The sequence below is a fragment of the Oryctolagus cuniculus genome, chromosome 7 (genome assembly GCF_051225735.1).
Source record: "Oryctolagus cuniculus isolate XC-2025 breed Fujian yellow rabbit chromosome 7, ASM5122573v1, whole genome shotgun sequence".
In the NCBI taxonomy this organism is placed as follows: Eukaryota; Metazoa; Chordata; class Mammalia; order Lagomorpha; family Leporidae; genus Oryctolagus; species Oryctolagus cuniculus.
This window is the reverse complement of record NC_142873.1, coordinates 121,092,217-121,114,431: the sequence shown is the minus strand read 5'-3', so window position 1 is coordinate 121,114,431 and position 22,215 is coordinate 121,092,217. Positions and strand designations below refer to the sequence as shown.

The 22,215-nt window shown below is 40.5% G+C and overlaps 1 protein-coding gene across 34 annotated transcripts in view; it reads right to left on the bottom strand.

Moving 5' to 3' along the window:
- TUT4 (terminal uridylyl transferase 4) overlaps positions 1-22,215 on the bottom strand; it is a 210,366-nt gene that overhangs the window by 83,615 nt on the left and 104,536 nt on the right. For 31 of the 34 annotated variants that reach the window (XR_016211025.1, XM_089300634.1, XM_070078493.2 and 28 more), the window contains 2 exons: positions 13,425-13,588; positions 7,148-7,264 (listed from right to left, as the gene is read on the bottom strand). Coding sequence is in view for 30 of the 34 variants with exons in the window: in XM_089300634.1 (XP_089156760.1) it covers positions 7,148-7,264; positions 13,425-13,588 (281 nt within the window). In the remaining 4 variants the exon portion in view is untranslated. Of the gene's footprint in view, positions 1-7,147; positions 7,265-13,389; positions 13,589-22,215 lie in introns of all 34 variants that reach the window. The other 3 variants (XM_089300647.1, XM_089300646.1, XM_089300648.1) reach the window with 1 other exon arrangement.

The following is a 22,215-nucleotide window of genomic DNA, read 5'->3' as shown; positions in this document are numbered from 1 at the left end:
TGGTGAAACTAACCATCCTTCAGTATTAGCTTAAATGTCAAATATTCAGGGAAATCTTCCCAATATCTTACACCATAATAAAATACTCCCTTTAAATCATGATTAACTCAATTGTCTAAGCTCTGAATTCCATCCTTCTTTACCTACTCACTAATCAACTCCTCCTTGCTTTAAGCACTGTTCAATTTACTAGTCAGCGTTTTCATTAAGTAAGTACTCAGTACTGAGTATCTACTGTGCACCTGCCACTATGTCAGGATTTTTTTTCAGACGTTTTCGCATTTAACTCTTATAATATCTTCCCTAGATAGATAATACTCAAATCACTTTTAAAGATTAAAAAAAAAACAGAGGTTTATAGACATTAAATATCTTCCTTTAGTCACAAGGTGGAACTGAGAATTTAATTCTAACTGCAAAGCTAGTGCTCTTTCTACTGCATTTAAATCATCAGTCAACAAATTGTTATGGGGCAACTATATATCAGGAACTATACTAGGCAATGGAATTACAATATACAAAAAAAAGGAATGGATACAATCCCCACTTTTATGGAACTTACTGTAAAGAAGGAGACAGATTAATCAAATGATTATCCAAATTATCAAAACTGTGAGTTCCACTCTGCCATAATAAAAGAAAAAATCCTGTGTGCCACATTAGCTATTATCAGTGTTACTTTACAATGAAATTTATTGAAAATTAAGTCTATTCTTTTCTTTCCTTGCCCTATGGATGGATGGATGTCTCAACACTACATATGTCTTCTTTAGTTCTAAAACAGAAACTGTTCTACCAGGATTACCAAAACTTGTTTAGTTGTCAAACTAGACATTTTTAAGTTATTTTTACCTATATGATGCAAATCTTTCTTTCAGCTTTTTTTTTTAAAGATTTATTTTACTTTGAAGTCACAGTTACACAGAGAAGAGGCACAGAGAGAGAGAGGGAGAGAGAGGGAGAGAGAGGGAGAGAGAGGGAGAGAGGGGGAAGAGAGGGGGAAGAGAGGGGGAAGAAAGGGGGAAGAGAGGGGGAGGGGAAGGGGGAGGGGGGAAGGGAGGGAGAGGTCTTCCATCCACTGGTTCACTCCCCAAATGGCCACAACGGCTGGAGCTGCACTGCTCCGAAGCCAGGAGCCAGGAGCTTCTTCCGGGTTTCCCACGTGGGTGCAGGGGCCCAAGGACTTGGGCCAGCTTCTACTGTTTTCCCAGGCCATAGCAGAAAGCTGGATCGGAAATGGAGCAGCCAAGTCTTGAACCCGTGCCCATATGGGATGCTGGCACCGCAGGCGGCAGCTTTACCCGCTAAGCCACAGCACCAGCCCTTCTTTCAGCTTCTGTAACACCTATTTTTCTCTTTAAAGCTTTCAGTTCCTACACCAGTCCATTAATGGCTCTTCCTCTATTACTCCTGTATCTTTTTGTGTTCCCTGGACTCCTTTCCTCACTCCTTTGGTGATCTTATCCACATCCATGACTTCCATAGGTAGAAGATTACCAAATCTGAGTATCAAGCTCTTAATAATATAAATTCTAGATCCTTATATTCAAATGACTGGAAATTCTATTTGAAAATGTCACACAACTGTCTCAAATACAGCATATTCTGAACATATTATTATTTCCTCTAAGTAAATAACTCCATCTATAGTAATATCTCAAATCAGACACATTTCTAGTCCACAACCACCACAATTCTATATCCTGTATTCCACTTAAAACTCTAACCTCGAGGCTGGCAGTGTGGTATATCAGGTTAAGCCTCTGCCTGTGTCACAGGCATCCCATATAAGCACCAGTTCAAGACCTGGCTGCTCCACTTCTGATTCAGCTTCCTGCTAATGTGCCTGGGAAAGCAGCAGAAGATGGGCCAAGTACTTAGGCCCCTGCACTCACATGGGAGACATTAAAGAAGCTTTTGATTCCTGGCTTCAGTCTGGCCCAACCCTGGCCATCAGGCCACCTGGGGAGTGAACCAGCAAATGGACTATTCTCTGTGTGTGTGTGTGTATGCGTGTGTATGTGTCCTCTCTTTCTGTAACTCTCCCTTTTAAATAAATATTTTTTAAAATCTAAAAAAACAAAACAAAACAAAAAAAAACCTCTAACCTCAACTCCACTCTCACTAACAACTACTTCAGATCAAATGTTCATCAATGCCTAATTAGATTAACATGAAAGACAACGGGTCTCCCTAACCTAGACCCTTCGCAGACTTTATTCACACTGATGCCAGAATGACTCTGCAAAAATACATGACATGAGGCCGGCGCCCCGGCTCACTAGGCTAATCTTCCGCCTAGCGGCGCCGGCACACCGGGTTCTAGTCCCGGTTGGGGCTCCGGATTCTGTCCCGGTTGCCCCTCTTCCAGGCCAGCTCTCTGCTGTGGCCAGGGAGTGCAGTGGAGGATGGCCCAGGTGCTTGGGCCCTGCACCCCATGGGAGACCAGGAAAAGCACCTGGCTCCTGCCATCGGATCAGCGCGGTGCGCCGGCCGCGGCGGCCATTGGAGGGTGAACCAATGGCAAAGGAAGACCTTTCTCTCTGTCTCTCTCTCTCACTGTCCACTCTGCCTGTCCAAAAAAAATAAATAAATAAAAAATAAATAAAAAATACATGACATGAAGGTCCATAATGTTCAAAATAAAATCCAAATATTCTAACATACTAGATATATACAAAACCAAAATTCTATATCCATAAAACAATACCTCCTCATGGTCCCCATTCTTCCCCAGCCCCTACAAGCACGACTCAACTTTCTAGGATACTGACTTTTCTAAAAATCTCACATGAGTGGAATCACACACTATTAGCCTTTTTCTGACTGGGTTACTTCACTTTATACAATGTTCTCTACGTTCATGCATTCTGAAGTATATTGCAGAACTGCCATCCTTTTTAATGCTGAATAATATTCCAGTATATAAATACACATTTGCTTAAACAATTATCAAGGCAGATGTAGACTGTTTCCATGTTTTAGCTATTGTGAATAATGCTGGTATGAACATGGAAACACAAACATCTTTTGGAGATCCTGCTTTGAATCCTTGCCAGTATATATCCAGAAGTGAAACTGCTTTATCACATGATAGTTCCATACTTTCTTTTTTTGAGGAACCACAATTTTCTTTCTACAGCTTTGCAATTTTTATACCTGTCCTTTTCCTAATCTTGAAAAGCATTCAATCTTTTACCATTAAGAATAATGTTAGCTGTTATGTTTTCATAAACATTCTTTATCACGTTGAAAAAGTTCCCTTCTAGTCCCAGTTTGCTGAGCCTTTTTCAGCATCTAATGAGATTATCATGAAATTCGTTTTTACTTGTTATTATGGTGAATTACATTGATTACTGTTAAGGCAACATTTCATTCCTGGAATAAAGCCACATGTGGTCATGATGTATTCATTCCTTTAATATACTGCTGGATTCAATTTATTAAAATGTTTAGGACTTTTGCATCTGTGTTCATGCGGAATACTGGTTTTCTTTTATAGCAATGATGCTTGCTCCTACCATTATTCCCTCCTTTCCTTCCCTCCCTCGATTCCTCCTTCATTTCTTTCTTCTTAAAATTCTTTTTCCTCTGCATCTTTCATTCTAGTAATTTCTGATTCTACATCTTCAAGTTCATCTTTTCTTTTGCCAACATCACACCCAATGTATTTTTAATCTCAGATTGTAGTTTTCATTTCTGAAAGTTTTATTTGAATCTTTTTTGTATTTTGCATGTCTCTACTTCATTTTCAGAACATCAAGAATATAATTGTATCAACATTCTTCATAGTTTTCTCTGTGTCAGTTCAAGGTCAGTTTCAATTGGCTGGCTTTCTCTTTATTGTGGTCTGTATTTTACCAATTCCTTGAATTCCTGATAATCTTTTTTCTTCTTTTTTTGAAATTTCTTTATTTTTTTTTATTCCCTTAAAAAGCAAAGAGACAGGGAAAGAGTGATCTTCCATCTACTAGTTCACTCCCCAAATGCCTGCAGTTGGGACTGGGACAGGCCCAGACCAGGAGCATGGAACTCAGTCCAGTTCTCACACCATGCGGATGGCAAGGATCCAAGTACTTCAACCAGCATATGCTAACAACCAGGGTGCACATTAACAGGAAGCAATGGACGGAAAGCAAGAGAAACCAGATACTCAGATATGGGATGCAGGCATCCCAAGCAGCTTCTTAAATGTTGAGCCCAAACACCCATCCCCACCTGAAAATCTGAGTGAGGGAGTGACAGACATTTTTATATTTCTATATTCTCAAGCTATGTTCTATAATGACATTAAATAGGTGGAAACCATTTGCCCTTTTTGGTTATAGACTTTAAGAGTTTTTAGGTATAATCAGATATTTAGTTTCGAGCTAAATATTCCCACCACTGTAACAAGATCATTCTAAACACTGTACTGAATGTTCCATGAAGTATTAAACCTTCCCATCTGGACAATAAGAAGTGCTGTTTGAGCACCAAGCCCTGTTTTAATTCCCTCAGACAGTTACTTCCTTAAGGAAGCTTTCTTACATGCATGCACCAATCAGCACTGTGCGAATGTTACAAGGCAAAAACTCAATCTCTGGATTTCTTTTATGTAGTCTTCTATTTTTGTTACTCTGTCCCATGCACTTTAGCCACCTTAGACTCTCTGGACTCTAAGGCCCCTGCCTTCAACTCTGGGACTCTACAGAGTTCCCTTTCCAATAGTGAGACCTAGGAACACTCAAGATGTAACAATCACTGAGCTTATTTCATATGTTTTTCATTCACTGTCCTTTGTTGCCTAAAAAAATTTTTGTATTTTTTTTTCAAATTATTATTTTAAGGAGAAGGTAAACCCACCCTCTGTCATTCCAACTTTACAAAAAGCCTAATCTTGTATGGCTATTTTGTTGTTCGCTTGCTTTTGTAATGTTCTAAAATTTCCCTCTATTTATATTTTCTTTCTAAGTGTCTTGCTAGGAATTTCCTGAGCTTCCTGAAACTAATGATCAGTATCTTTCAACACATCAGAAAATTCCCAGTTATCTCCTAAACTGCCAGCCTTCTCCATTCTACAAAGTCTTCTGAAGTTCTAGTTAAATCAAAATCACAGCCTGGCAGATAAAAATGATTTCCAGGGGCCGCACTGTGGCACAGCAGGTAAAGCCGCTGTCTGCAGTGCTGGCATCCCATATGGGAGCCAGTTCGAGGACCGGCTGCTCCACTTCCAATCCAGCTCTCTGCTGTGGTATGAGAGGGCAGAGGAAGATGGCCGAAGTACTTTGGCCCCTGCACCCATGTAGGAGACCGAGAAGAAGCTCCTGGCTCCTGGCTTCAGATTGGCACAGCTCCAGCCACTGCAGCCACCTGGGGAGTGAACCAGCAGATGGAAGCCCTCTCCCTCTGTGTGTAACTCTTTCAAATAAGTAAGTAAATCTTTAAAAAAATAAAAAAAATGATTTCTAAGTTTAAGATGTCCATTTGTTCATTTGTGTTTTTTCCCCCAAGAAAAACACCCTGAGCATCTGTCAAAAGCAATTAAGAAACAAAAATAACTTAGAAACTAAATCTACCTTTTAGAATATTGAAGTCTGGAAGGTGAGAGAAAGCAAACAACTAAAATACAGTATAATTATGTTTTCTAATCAAAGTATGTGAGGAAAAACCCAAGGAAGGAATACCGAACCTAGACTTCTTAGAAGGGTCAGGAAAGAGTATTTCTCAGATATCTTAGTTGAGACTGAATGGTAATTAAGAAGTTACACAGTATTCGATTATAACTTTAAAAAGAAAAACTGAAAGAACTAATACACTAATACATTTTAAAAAGAAAAATTTTCAGAGTTGTTTATGACATTTTAATAAAGGTAACTGAAAATTATAAATTCTTTAAGTCTAAAGCATATAAGGCTCTATGTAGTTCTTCAGCTTTATGTCACACCATTTCTCTCTAGTTCTTCGCTCCAATAGTACTAGACTACTGATTCCTGATTCAAGATCTTTTATTCATGCTGCTTTTTTGTATAACAGGCTCTCTGCTTACCTTTTTTGCCTTTTAAAGTACTACTTCAAGGTTCAACTCAGATAAAGTTTTCCTATTCTAGACCAGGTAAAATATCCTTAAACACTCCCTAACACATTTCCCCTTTTAATAAGGTTCATTATACTTAAAGCATTATTCACTGTAGGCTCTCATATGTTCTCACCAATTCTTAGAAAGTCTGCAGGAAGGAGCTGTGACTATCCACTTACCAATGCCTAGATTGAGCACACAAAAACTCTAAAACAAGGCAGGCATTTGGCTCAGTAGTTAAGATAATTGGGGGTGGAAGGGGTTGGGTGGCTGTTAAGCCACAGCCTGCAGCACTGGCTCCTGTCCCAGCTGCTCCACTTCTGATCCAGCTACCTGTTAATGTGCCTGGGAGAGCAGCAGAACATGGCCCAAGTCCCTGGTCCCTTGCCAACCATATGGGAGACAAGAAAGAAACTCCTGGCTTCAACCTGGCTCCAGCCTGGCTCAGTCCTGGTTGTTGTGGCCATTTAGAGGAATGAACCAGCAGATGGAAGATCACTCTCTATCCTGTGTAATTCTGCCTTCCAAATATGTAAATAAATATTTAAAAAACATGTATATAAAAATAATATATATTATATAATACACACACACACATACACCATTTGGGTCACCAGCATCCCATATAGGAGTACCTGGGTCAAGTCCCAGCTTCACTTCCAATTCCAATTTCCTGTTAATGCACACCCAAGGAGGCAGAAGATGATGGCTCAAGTATTTGGGTCCCTGCTACCCACATGGGAAACAAAGATTTAGTTCTGCTCCTGGCTTTAGGCTGCCCCATCCCCAGCTGCTAGGGGCATTTGGGGAATGAAGCAGTAGATGGAAATTCTCAGTGCACCCCTCTCTTTCAAATAAAATGAAATAAATAAATTCTCAACAAGTACTGATTGACTGGACTGTTCCTGATAGTGTTAAACTCAGTAATCAACATTCTTTAGAATGAGCAAATCAGTCTTGAGTCAGCTTCCAAGTGTTTCACTTCAGTTACTTACACTGGACAAGTATCTCATTTTTAGGTTTGTAAATTAAAAATATTTAATATAGATTTTACCATCTGGAAAACAAATTTTTTTAAAAAGAACTTACCAAAATGTTTTTCTTATGTCGTTTCTCCTTTATATGTTTATGAGCTCCCTGGATGTTTTCAATGTGAATTAAGCAGAGTTTGCATAGATATCGGCAATTGGTATATTCCGGTGATCGCTGAAAAGACAAGTTAAAATGTAATTTTTAATAAAAGAATAAATTTTGACTAAGTATGCAAATATAACCAATAGAAATACACTAAAGAAGGTTTTAGTACATAAATCAGTTCTTACATCCTAACAGATAGTTGTCCTTTTCAAATAGTCATCATAGAAGACTACATACTTATTTCAACCCTCATAATGCTCAATGCATTCAGTACTCACCTACTATCTTTTTTTTTTTTTTTTTTTTTTTTTTGACAAGCAGAGTGGACAGTGAGAGAGACAGACAGAGAGAAAGGTACTCCTTTGCCGTTGGTTCACCCTCCAATGGCCGCCAAGGCCGGCGCACCGCGCTGATCCAATGGCAGGAGCCAGGTACTTATCCTGGTCTCCCATGGGGTGCAGGGCCCAAGCACTTGGGCCATCCTCCACTGCACTCCCGGGCCACAGCAGAGAGCTGGACTGGAAGAGGGGCAACCGGGACAGAACCCGATGTGCCGGCGCCGCTAGGTGGAGGATTAGCCTTGAGACGCAGCGCTGGCCGAAAAACAGTCTTGTCACTTAGTCTTAATCCAATGCTGGCCCAAAAATTTATTTCAAACTTAATTTTCAGTCTTTTTGAGTACTATAAAAAATAAAAACTACTCTCAAATAAGGGATTTCAAAAAAATGGAACACAAATATGGAATACAATTTCCAAAGTTCTGGTCCAAAAATGCTACAATCAATCACAGTATCATGGGAATAAATAAATAAGCTCCTGAAGTAACCATTATAAAGGGAACAACAACTTTGACACACTGATTTACTAGTCACAGCACTTTATTCATACTTTGCCTACATATTCTGGAAATAAAATGACAATAATTACTGAGTGCCTGCTAGATACCAGACTCTATGCTCGATGATTCATTACAATTTATCATTTTAATTTCCCCATTATCAATAAGCTGAGTGTTGATTTCAATTTGTAGATGTTAAAACAAAAAGTTCAAGATGAAGGGGCTGGCGAGCAAGTAAAGCCACCAAATCCGGCATCCCATAGAGGCATCAATTCCAGTCCCAGCTGCTCTACTTCCAATCCAGTGCCCTGCTAATATGGCCTAGGAAAGCAGCAGAAATTGACCCAAATGCCCTGTCAACTCCATGAGAGACTCAGATGAAGCTCCTGGCTTCTGGCTTAGGCCTGACTCAGCCCTAACCACTGAGGCCATCTGGGAAGTGAACCAGAAGAATAAAGATCTCTCTCTCTGACTCCGTCTTTCCCGCTCTCTGTAACTCTTTCAAATAAATCTTAAAAAAAAAAAAAAAAAAAAAAAAAACACCTCAAGGTGGGTATTAGTATAGTGGTCAATGTGCCACTTTGGACACCCATATCCCTTGGCAGAGTTAAGTCCCAGTCCAATCAAGAGTCTAGTTTCCTGCTAATTCACACCCTGGGAGACAGCAGGTGACAGCTGAAGTACTCGAGGCCTTGCCACCTACGGGAAGACTCTGGATTGGGTTCCCATTTCCCAGCTCCTAGATTCAGCTTGGCCCTGCCAACCACAGCCATCATGGGTATTTGGGGAGTGAACTAGCAGATCAGAGTTTTCTTTGTCTTTCAAATAAATTTAATTAGTTAAAAATTGAAAACAAAAGCTCATAGAGCTTACAACTTTCACAAGGATACAATAATACTAAGTGGGAGATACAGAATTTAAACTAATGTATATTTCAATCTGAAGCCAATATTCTTCCCAAAAAACTGTATGATAAAAAAATTAAGACAACTACAATAAAATACACAGTTAGTTGTTTTATTTTTTAGCTTCACTTGAAAGGCAAAGAAACAGAAATCTTTCATCCAATGGTTCACTCCCCAAATGCCCACAAAAAGTAGGGCTGGGCAATGCCAAAGCAAGGAGCTCAGAACTCAATCCAGGTCTACCACATGAGTGACAGGAACCCACATACTTAAACCATTCTCTACTGCTCCCGGGGTGCACATTATCAGGAAGCTGGGCCTGGAACCAGGCACTGTGAGAGTGCATATGGGCATCTGCAACAACTTAACAACTAGATCAAATGCCCACTCGATGAATTGTAAAACATGATTTCTAATGCCTTACACTGAAATTTCAGCAACTAATTAGTCTTCGATATTCAATAGGCTGTGGGTCTGACAAAAAAATTCTCTCGTCTCAGATTATTATATATGATTTTCTTTAAATGGAAATGCCCCACATTTAACAAATGATGCCACAGACTAAAAGTAAATACAGCCAATATTTAGAAAGTCTAGCAACCTTTTAACAATTAGGATCCTTATAGCAATTAGGATTCTTCATTTTACTAGCAAAGAAATTAAATCCTAGGGGTTAAATAATTTACGCAGGGAATGGCATTGTGGCACAGCAGGTTAAGCTACAATGCTGGCATCCAGCTTCCTGCTAATGAGGCTGGGAAAGCAGCAGAGGATTACTTGGGCCCCTGCCACCCATGTAGGAGAACCAGAAGGAGTTTCCAGCCCCTGGCTTCAACCTTGCTGCTAGGAAAGGAACCAGCAGATGAAAGACCTCTGTCACTCTGCTTTAAAATACAATGAATTTTTTTTTTTTTTAAGATTTTTTTATGCCGGCGCCGCGGCTCACTAGGCTAATCCTCCGCTTTGCAGCGCCAGCACACCGGGTTCTAGTCCCGGTTGGGGCGCTGGATTCTGTCCCGGTTGCCCCTCTTCCAAGCCAGCTCTCTGCAGTGGAGGATGCCCCAAGTACTTGGGCCCTGCACCCCATGGGAGACCAGGAGAAGTACCTGGCTCCTGCCATCGGATCAGCGCAGTGCGCCGGCCGCGCTGGCCATTGGAGGGTGAACCAACAGCAAAGGAAGACCTTTGTCTCTGTCTCTCTCTCTCACTGTCCACTCTGCCTGTCAAAAAAAAAAAAAAAAAAAAAAAAAAAAAAAAAGATTTATTTATTTATTTGAGAGGTAGAGTTACAGAGGGAGGGAGACACAGAAACAAAGGTCTTCCATCTGCGGATTTACTCCCCAGATGGCCACTACAGCCAGAGCTGGGCCAGACCAAAGCCAGGAGCCAGGAGCTTCTTCCTGGTCTCCTATGTGGTTGCAGGGGCCCAAGCACTTGTGCCAGCTACCACTGCTTTCCCAGACCATAAGCAGAGAGCAGGATCAGAGAGGAGCAGGTGGGACACAAACCAGTGCCCATATGGGATACTGGTGTTACAGGCAGAGACTTAGCCTACTATACCACAGTGTTTGTCCCTATGAAAAATATTAAAAAAATAAAATAAAAAATTTGTCAGAGCAACAAGGAAATAAGGAAATTCAGCTCAATCTAATTATTCCTTTTCTTAATTATAAAAATTTTTTTTAAAGATTTTTATTTATTTATTTGAGAGAGAGAGTTACAGACAGTGAGAGGGAGAGACAGAGAAAAAGGTCTTCCATTCATTGGTGCACTCCCCAGGTGGCTGCAACGGCCGGAGCTGCACCGATCCAAAGCCAGGAGCCAGGCACCTCTTTCCGGGGCTCCCATGTGGGTACAGGGGCCCAAGGACTTGGGCCATCTTATACTGCTTTCCCAGGCCACAGCAGAGAGCTAGATTGGAAGAGGAGTAGCTGGGACTAGAACCGACGCCCATATGGGATGCCCAAGCCACAGTCAGAGGATTAATCGACAGCACTACGGCGCCGACCCCTTCATTATAAAAATTCTTACAAATTAATCCTACTAGGGCATGAATTACCCCAGCATAGAGAATTCCATCTCTTAGTTTCAAATCACAACTATTTCTTTATTCATAAAATATTTTCTGAGCTCATATCATATGTCAAACATTTTTCTAGGAGACAGACATAACAGCAGTAAACAAAACAGACAGGGATTACTGTCTGTATGAATTTACATTCTAGTGCATGAAAACTCAAACATACAATACATAAGAATATGAGGTGGGGAAATACTACATTTTTAAATAATGTCATCACAGGGTCGGCGCTGTGGCGCAGAGGGTTAAAGCCCTGGCCTGAAGCATTGGCATCCCATATGGGTGCCAGTTCTAGTCCCGGCTACTTCTCTTCCAATCCAGCTCTCTGTAATGGCCTGGGAAAGCAATAGAAGATGGCCTAAGTACTTGGGCCCCTGCACCCTCATGGGAGACTCAGAAGAAGCTCCTGGCTCTGGCTCCTGATCAGTGCAGCTCTGGCCATTGCAGCCATCTGGAGAGTGAAGCAGCAGATGGAAAACCTCTCTCTCTGTCTCTACCTTTTTATGTAATTCTGTCTTTCAAATAAATAAATCTTTAAAAAAATAAAAATAATGCCATCATTTAAGATTGTTTTAATAAAATGACTTAAAGGAAGTGAAATATTGAGCTTTATGGACTTTTTGTGGACATTCTAAGCAGAAAAAAAAGTGAATACTACGGCCTTGAAGCAGGAATTTAAATAACATGTTTAAGAAACTACAAAAGGCCGGTGCCGCGGCTCATTAGGCTAATCCTCCGCCTAGCGGCGCCAGCACACGGGGTTCTAGTCCCGGTCGGGGCGCCGGATTCTGTCCCGGTTGCCCCTCTTCCAGGCCAGCTCTCTGCTGTGGCCATGGAGTGCAGCGGAGGATGGCCCAAGTGCTTGGGCCCTGCACCCCATGGGAGACCAGGAGAAGCACCTGGCTCCTGCCTTCGCATCAGCGCGGTGCGCCGGCCTTGGCGGCCATTGGAGGGTGAACCAACGGCAATGGAAGACCTTTCTCTGTCTCTCTCACTGTCCACTCTACCTGTCAAAAAAATAAATAACTAAATAAAAGAAACTACAAAAATGCTAGTATAACTAGAACAGAGAAAATGAGGACCAGGATCACAAAGTCCCTTGTGAGACCTCTGGCTTTTATTCAAAAATTGAAGAAAAATCACTAAAGACTTTTGAGAAGTCTTTTAAGATCTAATCTGTATCTTTAAAAGGATCACTTGCCTCCTATATTAAAAAAAGCAGGAAAAGCCGACTTTAGTTATTGGCATACTGCAATAATCTAGAAAAGAAACAATATTGGCATGGTTCAAGGTGAGGGTGGTAGAGGTGGAAAAGGGCAATGGATTCAGGAATTGAAAATACAAAGACCTAAACAATGAGCACTGAGGTCACTAAGGGAGTCATGAAATCAATCATATGAATCTTTCAATTGTATGTTAGCAGACAAGAACATGTCTACATCCTTTGAGTAAGAGAAGTTTGGTCTAACACTGAATGAGCAATCAGAAGGCCTGAGAAGATATTATCTCAGGTGACTTTGTACATATCTCTATCGCTAGAGTCTGCTTCTTTCTCCTTATTTATAAAATAATAAATACTGTCCAGATGGAAGACCTTTCTGTCTCTCCCTCTCTGACTCTCAAATAAATAAATAAGTAAACAGATACATAAATCTTTTAAAAAAATTTAGTACTCAGGAACAAGATGTCAGTGGCTAAAATAGTTGCTACTACATAATGGTACTCAGTAAATACAGAGTCAAAGAAAGAAAAGAGGGAAAAAAGACTATGATAGTACTATTTTCTAATTTATTTCCATCAATTCAAATGGACTTTTAACTTCGAATGCAAAGAAACTGCTGTTTACACAAATCCATCACAGTGCCTCACATAGTACTTGGCAGATAACAAGCACTCACTATCTATTTAAAAGTGAGTAAATCCAAGGTCAGCAAACTTCTTCCATTAAGGGACAACATAATAACTTTATATATATTTTATGCTTTGGTAAATATACATATTTTATGTTTTGCAGACCATATATATTTTCTGTGGCAACTTTCAACTCAAGTTTGCCATGGTAGCACACAGCAGCCATGCCCAATATGTAAACAAATGGCCATGGTGCTTTATTCCAATAAAACTCCCTTTACAAAAAAAGGGGGGGGGGGGGCAGGAGACCTAAGTGGATTTACCACATTCAAACAACAAGGCTGTGTATAGGTGATAGTTTTCCAACCTTGGGTGAACAAATGAAGTCAGACTCACAAACATACATATCTAATGAGCAAAGGGAGGGAAGGAAAAAAGGAAAGAGAGAAAATGAACACTATCTCTCATGAATAAAAGAAAAAATAAAGAGCTATAGGGGAAAGAAAAGTATGAAACATACATTTCCATCCAAATAATTAAAACAACATAATATACTTTTTCAAGTCGAAAGATGTGATCTCTTTCTAAACGTTCTTCTGCTTGTTTCAAGCCTAGCCTCTGCTCGGGTGTCAATGTAGATTCATCTATCACAGTAGCATTTTCTAAATAGTCCATCTCTGAAGAATTTTCTTTATTAGATTCATCATTCTTCAGTTTACCTACAAAAGGAAACAATCACTTAGTTATCATCTTAAGATATGGTAGTTTTTTAACAAAAAACATTAAATTTATACATATACAAAAAATTTTCTTATATTTTCCTTGAGTTTTCAAGTAGGTACATGTATGTAAAATATAAAAATATGCATATCAAAATTTTCAAAAAATCTATATTACAGGTCAAATATTTGCCTTATTCTTTCAACCTACCCATCAAGAGACATATATAACCATATATAACTTAGTACTACCCTAAGTTAATATAATCATCTTGTAGAATCTGAAGTCAATTTGATAAAAAGCTATTTTGAGCCTCACTTAAAGATTAGTCAAGGAACTAAATTTACTAAAATCACTAGCAGATAAAGTAACATATGGGGCTGGAGTTGTAGCACAATGCATTAAGCAGCCACTTCCCATGTCGGAGTACTAGTTCAAGCGTGGGCTACTCTGCTTCTGATCCAGCTAATGTGCCTGAGAAAGCAGGAGATGATAGCCCAAGTACTTGGAACTCTGCCATTCACCTAGAAGACCAGGATTTTGTTCCTGGCTGGTAGCACCAGCATGGTCCAGCTCTGGTTGCTGTGGCCAATTAGGATGTGTATCAGCAGACAGAAGATATTTCTGTCTGTTTCCACTTCCCGGGCTGGCACTGTGGTGTAGGGAGCTAAAGCCTCCACTTGCAGTGCCAGTAACCCATATGAGCACCAGTTCGAGTCCTGGCTGCTCCACTTCCAATCCAGATCCTTGTTATGGCCTCGAAAAGCAGTAGAAGATGGCCCAAGTATTTGGCCCCTACACCCGCGTGGGAGACCTGGAAAAAGGTCCTGGCTCCTTGCTTCAGATCGGCTCAGCTCCAGCCACTGCAGCCATTTGGGGAATGAACCAGAAGACAGAAGAGTTTTCTCTCTCTCCCTCTCACAGTCTTATAACTCTACCTCTCAAATAAATAAATAAAAATGCTTAAAAAAATAAATAAAATAAAGAACACGTATAAGGATATTACAAATTTTTCACAGAAAAATGGAATTAAGATATTCTGATATAAAAATTTTTTTTAGATCCATGCATACAAGGGGTCTTCATAAACTTCATTGAAATATTATGAAGAAAGTATACATAGGTTTCCAAAGTTTTGGGAACAAAATAAATGAATTTTTGAATTCTAGTTTTTCATGAACTTTCTGAAGTGCCCTTGTATACACCAAAACACAAACCCACACCAGTCCTCTTTTTCTTTTGGGGGGGGGAGGTGGCCTCTTTTTCTTTGTTTTCATTAAGCTCATAGATACTCACCACAAGAAAACATTTTCTCCAGCTTCTTTAACTGGTAACTCTTTTTGCAATCTCTTAAAGGCACAGACTATGTGGGTTCATCTGCATTTCCAGCATCTAGTAATATGTAACTGGTATGCAATGGATTTCTACCATCAATGTGATTTTTTTTCAAAAACAAGATTGATTGATTTATTTCCTTGCTTGAAAGGCAAAATGACAGAGAGAGAAAGAGAGATCTTTCATCCACTCATTTATTCCCCAAATGCCTGCAACAGCTGGGGGTAGGCCAGGCTGATGCCAGGAACCTGTAATTCCATCCAGGTCTCCCTTGTGAGTGGCAAGAACTCCAAGAACTTGGGCCATCACTTGCTGCCAAACAAGCACATCAACAGAAACCCAGGCACTCAAACATTCCCAAGCAGGCATTCCCAAGCAGCAGACTGACCGACCCTCTGTGCCATGATACATGTCCACCATGTTTCTTAGAACTCAATTTGATATTCTCTGTATTCTCATCTCATTATCTATAACATAATGGGATTTGTATTCATTTGTCTAACTACTACAGTATACGATGGATTCCTTGATGCAAATAACTAGATCTTATTTAACCTTTACCTTCAGATTTTAATATAATACCCAGAGTAGAGCTAGCACTTTAGTAACTGTTGAATAAACAAAAATTTGAATACTAAAAGCATTTCTGCTATGGTTTGAATATCTGTTCCTTCAGAAGTTACCTAATTCTTATCTTGGGGACTCCACCCAAATGGCCTAATCCTATGTCATCACCTTGAACAACTTAATTGGATTGTTTCCATGTTCTTATTGCCCATAACCTTTCCTTATGGAGAAAGATCTGTATTCCTTTTCCTTCTTATCATATAGTCCTCAATGCTATCACATTGGAACCCCATACCCTTTGACCTCATTTAACCTTAATTACCTCCTAAAAGTCCTATTTTCAAATCCAGCCACATTTAAAGTTTGGCTCTTCAATAAATGAATGGGTGGAGGGTGACACAACACAGTCCACAGCAACAGCCTTCAAAAAAAAATTAAGTACTGATATATGCTGCAACATGGATAAACCTCGAAAACATGATGTAAAATGAAACCCAGACACAAAAGACTGCTTATTGTATGAGATTATTTCTATGAGATACCCAGTATAGACAAACACATAGAAAATAAAAGGACATTTTAGTGGTTATCAGCGGTTGAGACAAGTGGGAGATAGGGAATAATTCTTAATGAACACAGGGTTTCCTTTTGTGGTAATAAAAAGTTCTGGAGGCCAGCGCCATGCCTCACTAGGTTAATCCTCCACCTGCAGCACCGGCATCCCATATGGGAAACAGGTTGTAGTCCCAATTGCTCCTCTTCCAGTCCAGCTCTCTGCTGTGGCCCAGGAGGGCAGTGGAGGATGGCCCAAGTGCTTAGGCCCTGCACCCGCAAGGGAGACCAGGAAGAAGCACCTGGCTTCTGGCTTCGGATAGGCGCAGCATGCCGGCCGTGGCGGCTATTTGGGGGGTGAACCAACGGAAGGAAGACCTTTCTCTCTGTCTGTAACTCTACCTGTCAAATAAATAAATAAATAAATAAATGTTCTGGAATTAGGTAGCTGTGATGATTGTACAACACTGAAAATGTACTTAATGCCACTGAATTGTATACTTTAAAATAGTTATGAAAGGTGTCAACATTGTGGTTTATCGGGTTAAGACACTGCCTGGGTACCGGAATCCCATATGAGTGCCGTTTCCAGTCCGGGCTGCTCCACTTCTGATTCAGCTCCCTGCTAATGTACCTGGGAAAGCATCAAGGATGCCCCAAGCACTTGGGCCCCTGCACCCATGTAGGAGACTGGGAAGAAGTTCATGGATCCTGGCTTTGAACTGGCCCAGCCCTGGCTATGATATCCATTTGGAGAGTGAACCAGCAGATGGAAGACCTCTCTCTGTCTCTCCCTCTCTTTCTAATTCTTTCAAATACATTTTTAAAATTAAAAATAAATTTAAATCAATTTTAAAGATTATGATGGAGCAGAGTTGTGGCATAACAGATAAAGCTACCGCTTGCAATGCCAGCATACTACATAGGCGCTGGTTCCTGTCCCTGCTGCTCCACTTCCAGTCCAGCTCCCTGATAATGGCCTGGGAAAAGCAACAGAAAATGGCCCAGGTGCTTGGGCCCCTGCCACAGATGTGGGAAACTCAGAAGCTCCTGGCTCCTGACTTCTGCTTGGCATAGCCCTTGCTGTTGTGGCCAACTAGGGAGTGAACCAGTGGATGTAAGGCGTCTTTTCTGTCTCACCCTCTCTCTTCATAACTCGGATGTTCAAATAAATAAATCTTTTAAAAATATAAAATAGCTATGATAGTAAGTCATATATGTATCTGCTACAAAAAACGAAGTTAAACAGTTATCATGTGATACAATGATTACATTCCTAGTTATACAGACATAAAAACTGAAAACATACATCCACAAAAAAACTTTTACACAAATGTTCACAGAAGCATTATCTAGAACAGTCAAAACAGAAAAACCACAAATAACCTACCAAATGGTAAGTGGACAAACAAAAAACGTGATATATTCATACCACGGAGTATATGCCATAACATGGATGAATGTTGAGCACATCTTAAGCAAAAAAGGCCAGAAACAATAGCCTACATGTTATATGACTTCAGTTATAAATAACAGGCAAATCTATGAAGACAGAATGTAGTAACTGCCTGTGTAGGAGGGAGTAAAGTAAAACAGTCAGGAATTAGATACTAGTGATAACTGTAAACTTTGAGAAGATACCAAAAACCAATAAATTTTATCCTTAAGAGGTGAATTTATGGCACGTGAATCATAACCCAATAAAACTATTACACAAGAAGGTAAATAAAGGGGCCAGCACTGTGGCATAGTAGGTAAAGCCACCACCTGCAGTGCTGGCATCACATATAGGTGCAGGTTCAAGTCCTGGCTTCTCCAATTCCAATCCAGCTCTCTGCTACGGCCTGGGAAAGTAGTGAAAGATGGTCCAAGACCTTGGGCCCCCACATTTACATGGGAGACGCAGAAGAAGCTCCTGGCTTCTGGTTTCCAATCTTCTCAGGTCCAGCTGTTGCAGCCATTTGGGAACCAGCAGAGGGAAGATTTTCTCTCTCTCTCTCTCTCCCTTTCTCTGCCTCTGCCTCTCTGTAACACTAACTTTCAAGTCAATAAATAAATCTTTAAAAAAAAAAAAAAAGGAAGGTTGGATGGCGTCGTGGCTCACTTGGCTAATCCTCCACCAGAGGCACCGACACCCCGGGTTCTAGTCCTGGTTGGGGTGCCAGTTCTGTCCCGGGTGCTCCTCTTCCAGTCCAGCTCTCTGCTGTGGCCCAGGAAAGCAGTGGAGGATGGCCCAAGTGCTTGGGCCCTGCACCTGCATGGGAGACCAGGAGGAAGCACCTGGCTCCTGGCTTTGGATTGGTGCAGCGCACCAGACGTAGCAACCATTAGGGGGGTGAACCAACAAAAGGAGGACCTTTCTCTCTGTCTCTCTCTCTAACTCTGCCTGTCAAAAAAAAAAAAAAAAAAGAGGAAGGTAAGTAAGATTTAAAATATGACAAATAGTGATAAGTACTGAGAAGAAAAATTAAGTTAAAGGAATAAGGAGTATCAGAAGTAGAGGTGAGGGTTATAAATTTCAGATAAGTAGCCTAGTGAATGAGGTTAAGAGAGGTAGCCACATGGATACCTGGGAGACCAGTGTTCAAGTAAGGAAAACGCAGATGCAAAGGCCTTCAGATGGGATTTGTGCCTTCACAGTTGTGGAAATCCAAGAAAAGCACGCAAGTGAACCAGAGAAAGAGAAAGGATGAGAAGTAGATGAATGAGGGCAGAGAAGGGGAGGTGTGTCACATAACATATGAGACCTTAATAAAAACTGCAAAAATGTTAGCTTTTACTCTGGTGTATGCAAAGCCACTAACACATTCTGAACACTAATAAGATGATGTGATCTATTTTAACAGGATCATTGTGGCTGCTATGTTGAAAACACAATGAAGGATGGTATCAGAGAAAGTAAAAAGATGAGTTAGCACTTGATGAATAGCATGATCATGATTGGCAGAATCAGCATCACTTGGGAGCTTGCTAGAAATCCAATTTCTCAGGTCCCACTGTAAACCTTCTGAATCAAAAATCTCTAAAAATGAGGCCCAAGAACATGCATTTTAATGATTCCCAGATAATTCATGTGAGTATTAAGGTTTAGGAGGCCCAGACCAAGAACATTTTTCTCAAATATTCACCTGGCTCATTCACCTCTTTCCTTCAAGAATTTGCTCTGTCACCTTCTTAGTGACAATTTAAAACACCACCACCAGCAACACTCTGATGTCTCCTTTTTATTTTCTTATAGGTTTAATAACCATCTAACTTATTATGTATTTTTCTTCTTCACTGTGTTTATTATCTCTTTCCTCCCACTAAACTACTAACCCCCAAACTGCAGCACTGTTTCATTCATTATTGTATTCCTAGTAACAAGATCAGTACCTGGCAAACAGCAGACGCAGACGCAGACACACACAAACACACACACACACACACACAAATTATTAATAAAATTTCTATAACCTATTAAATTCAGATGTTGATCTACTTGTAAAGATTTTATTCTTTTATTTTATCAAAGAATAATCTAATGAAAAATCATTTCTTAAAATGTCACTAACTGGAATTATTTATGAGTAAGACATCTTAAAAAATATTACATATGAACATGACTTCAAGCCAAACATTAACATATTGAAGAGTTGCTTTAAACATAACAAGCACTTATAAAAATAGCTATAATGGGGCCGGCACTATGGCATAGTGGCTAAAGCCACCACCTGCAGTGCTGGCATCCCATATGTGCGCCAGTTCGCTTCCCAGCTGCTTCACTTTTGATACAGCTCTCTGATGTGGCCTGGGAAAGCAGCAGAAAATGGCCCCAAGTCCTTGGGCCCCTGTACCCACGTGGGAGACCTGGAAGAAGCTCCTGGCTCCTGGCTTCGGATCAGCGCAGCTCTGGCCATTGTGGCCACCTAGGGAGTGAACCAGAGGACAGAAGACCTCTTTCTCTCTGCCTCTCTATAACTCTGTCTTTCAAATAAATAAATAAATCACCTCACTCTATAGTTTCCTTAAGCTAGTTCAACTTGTTCTCCATGTTAACAAATAACAAAACTGCATTTAATTGGCATAATAATGATATTGCTGTTGCACATTTCACTTAAACTTAACATGAGCAACAGCATCTCTTAAAAAAAAAAAAAAGAAAGAAACAGAGATGTATTTTAAAGGGGTAAGCAGATTATCCAAGATTACAAAATTGTAGAGATAAGATTTACAACCTATGCAATTTTACTCTATAGATGTTACTCCTTGACCATTTCACTGTCATCTCATTCACTATTACTTTTATAAAAAAAAAATCTTTAAATCATATTTTTCACCAATTCAAATAACCAGAGTCTTAATTTAGTGATCTTAAGCACCACTATTTCCCAAACTATCATTCCTGTACCATCATGTTTAGGGTTTTTTGTTTTCTTTTTTTTTTTTTTTTGCCATATCTATACATTACCAATACTATTACTTACTTGATACTGTTGCTAAACTGACCTTTTTTTATTTTTTGAAAGGCAGAGTGGACAGTGAGAGAGAGAGACAGAGAGAAAGGTCTTCCTTTGCCATTGGTTCACCCTCCAATGGCCGCCGCGGCCGGCGCACCGCGCTGATCCGATGGCAGGAGCCAGGTGCTTCTCCTGGTGTCCCATGGGGTGCAGGGCCCAAGCAATTGGGCCATCCTCCACTGCACTCCCTGGCCACAGCAGAGAGCTGGCCTGGAAGAGGGGCAACCGGGACAGAATCCGGCACCCCGACCGGGACTAGAACCCGGTGTGCCGGTGCCGCAAGGCGGAGGATTAGCCTAGTGAGCCGCGGCGCCGGCCGCTAAACTGACTTTTTAAACTTGCTGTTTTTTTGTTTTTTTGGTTTTTTTTTTTTTTTGGACAGGCAGAATGTCCATATGGAATGGAGGAATGGACACTGGTAGCTTTACCTGCTATGCCACAGTGCCGGCCTTGTCTTTTTACTTTTTATTTGTTGAATTCTTTATTTAGAAATGGAGCACTAAACTTTTGACTATAACGTAAACTAAAAATGTTCTCTCAAAAATAAAAAATAAATTTAAATTCTCCCAAAAAATAAATAAATCTGAACTTGTTCTAAGCATCACCTACATATAATTAATTATGAGGTTGATTTTTTTTTTTTTTTTTTGACAGGCAAAGTTAGACGGAGAGAGACAGAGAAAGGTCTTCCTTCCGTTGGTTCACCCCCCAAATGGCCGCTACGGCCAGCACGCTGCGCCGATCCAAAGCCAGGAGCCAGGTGCTTCCTCCTGGTCTCCCATGCAGGTACAGGGCCCAAGCACTTGGGTCATTCTCCACTGCTTTCCAGGGCCACAGCAGAGAATTGAACTGGAACAGCAACAACCGGGACAGAATCCTGCGCCCCAACCGGGACTAGAACTCCGGGTGCTGGTGCTGTAGGCAGAGGATTAGCCAAGTGAGCCATGGCACCAGCCAATATTTTTTCGTATATACATAAAGCAATGATATTAAAATTCAAAAGGTCTACCTATATACTATTATCTGAGTACCACCAGAAATTTTAAAAAGCTATTTCTAAGCTCTACCAGTGTTTCTCCAAATACAGAAAAAAATGATTCATATATAGCTTTGTTTTATTTCTACATCAAAGTAACGCTTCATTCTTCCAGCCAAGGAAACACCAGAAAAAAAAAAAAAGATTCCCACCTCCACCTCTAAAATTAATTTAAGCGAAACAGGATAAAGTTAATTAAAAGACACAGGCAATATTTCTAAATATTTAAATCAGGGCCAGCATTGTGGTATAAAGGGTTGGGTTACCAGCTGAAACACCAGAATCCCACATGGGCCCTGGTTTGTATCATGGCTGCTCCACTTCCAATCTAGCTCCTCACTAATGTGCCTGGGAAAGCAACAGAAAATGATCCAAGCCCCTGCATCCACATGGGAAACAGAGATGAAGCTCTTGGCTTCAGCCTTGCCCAGCCCTGGCCATGGTGGCCATTTGGGAAGTGAATCAGCAGATGGAAGAACTCTCTTTGTCTCTCCTTCTCTCTGTAACTGTCTTTCAAATAAATAAATCCCTTTTTTAACTTTTATTTAATAAATATAAATTTCCAAAGTACAGCTTTTGGATTACAGTGGCTTTTCCCCTCCATAATCTCCCTCCCATTTCCCGCTCCCTCTCCCAT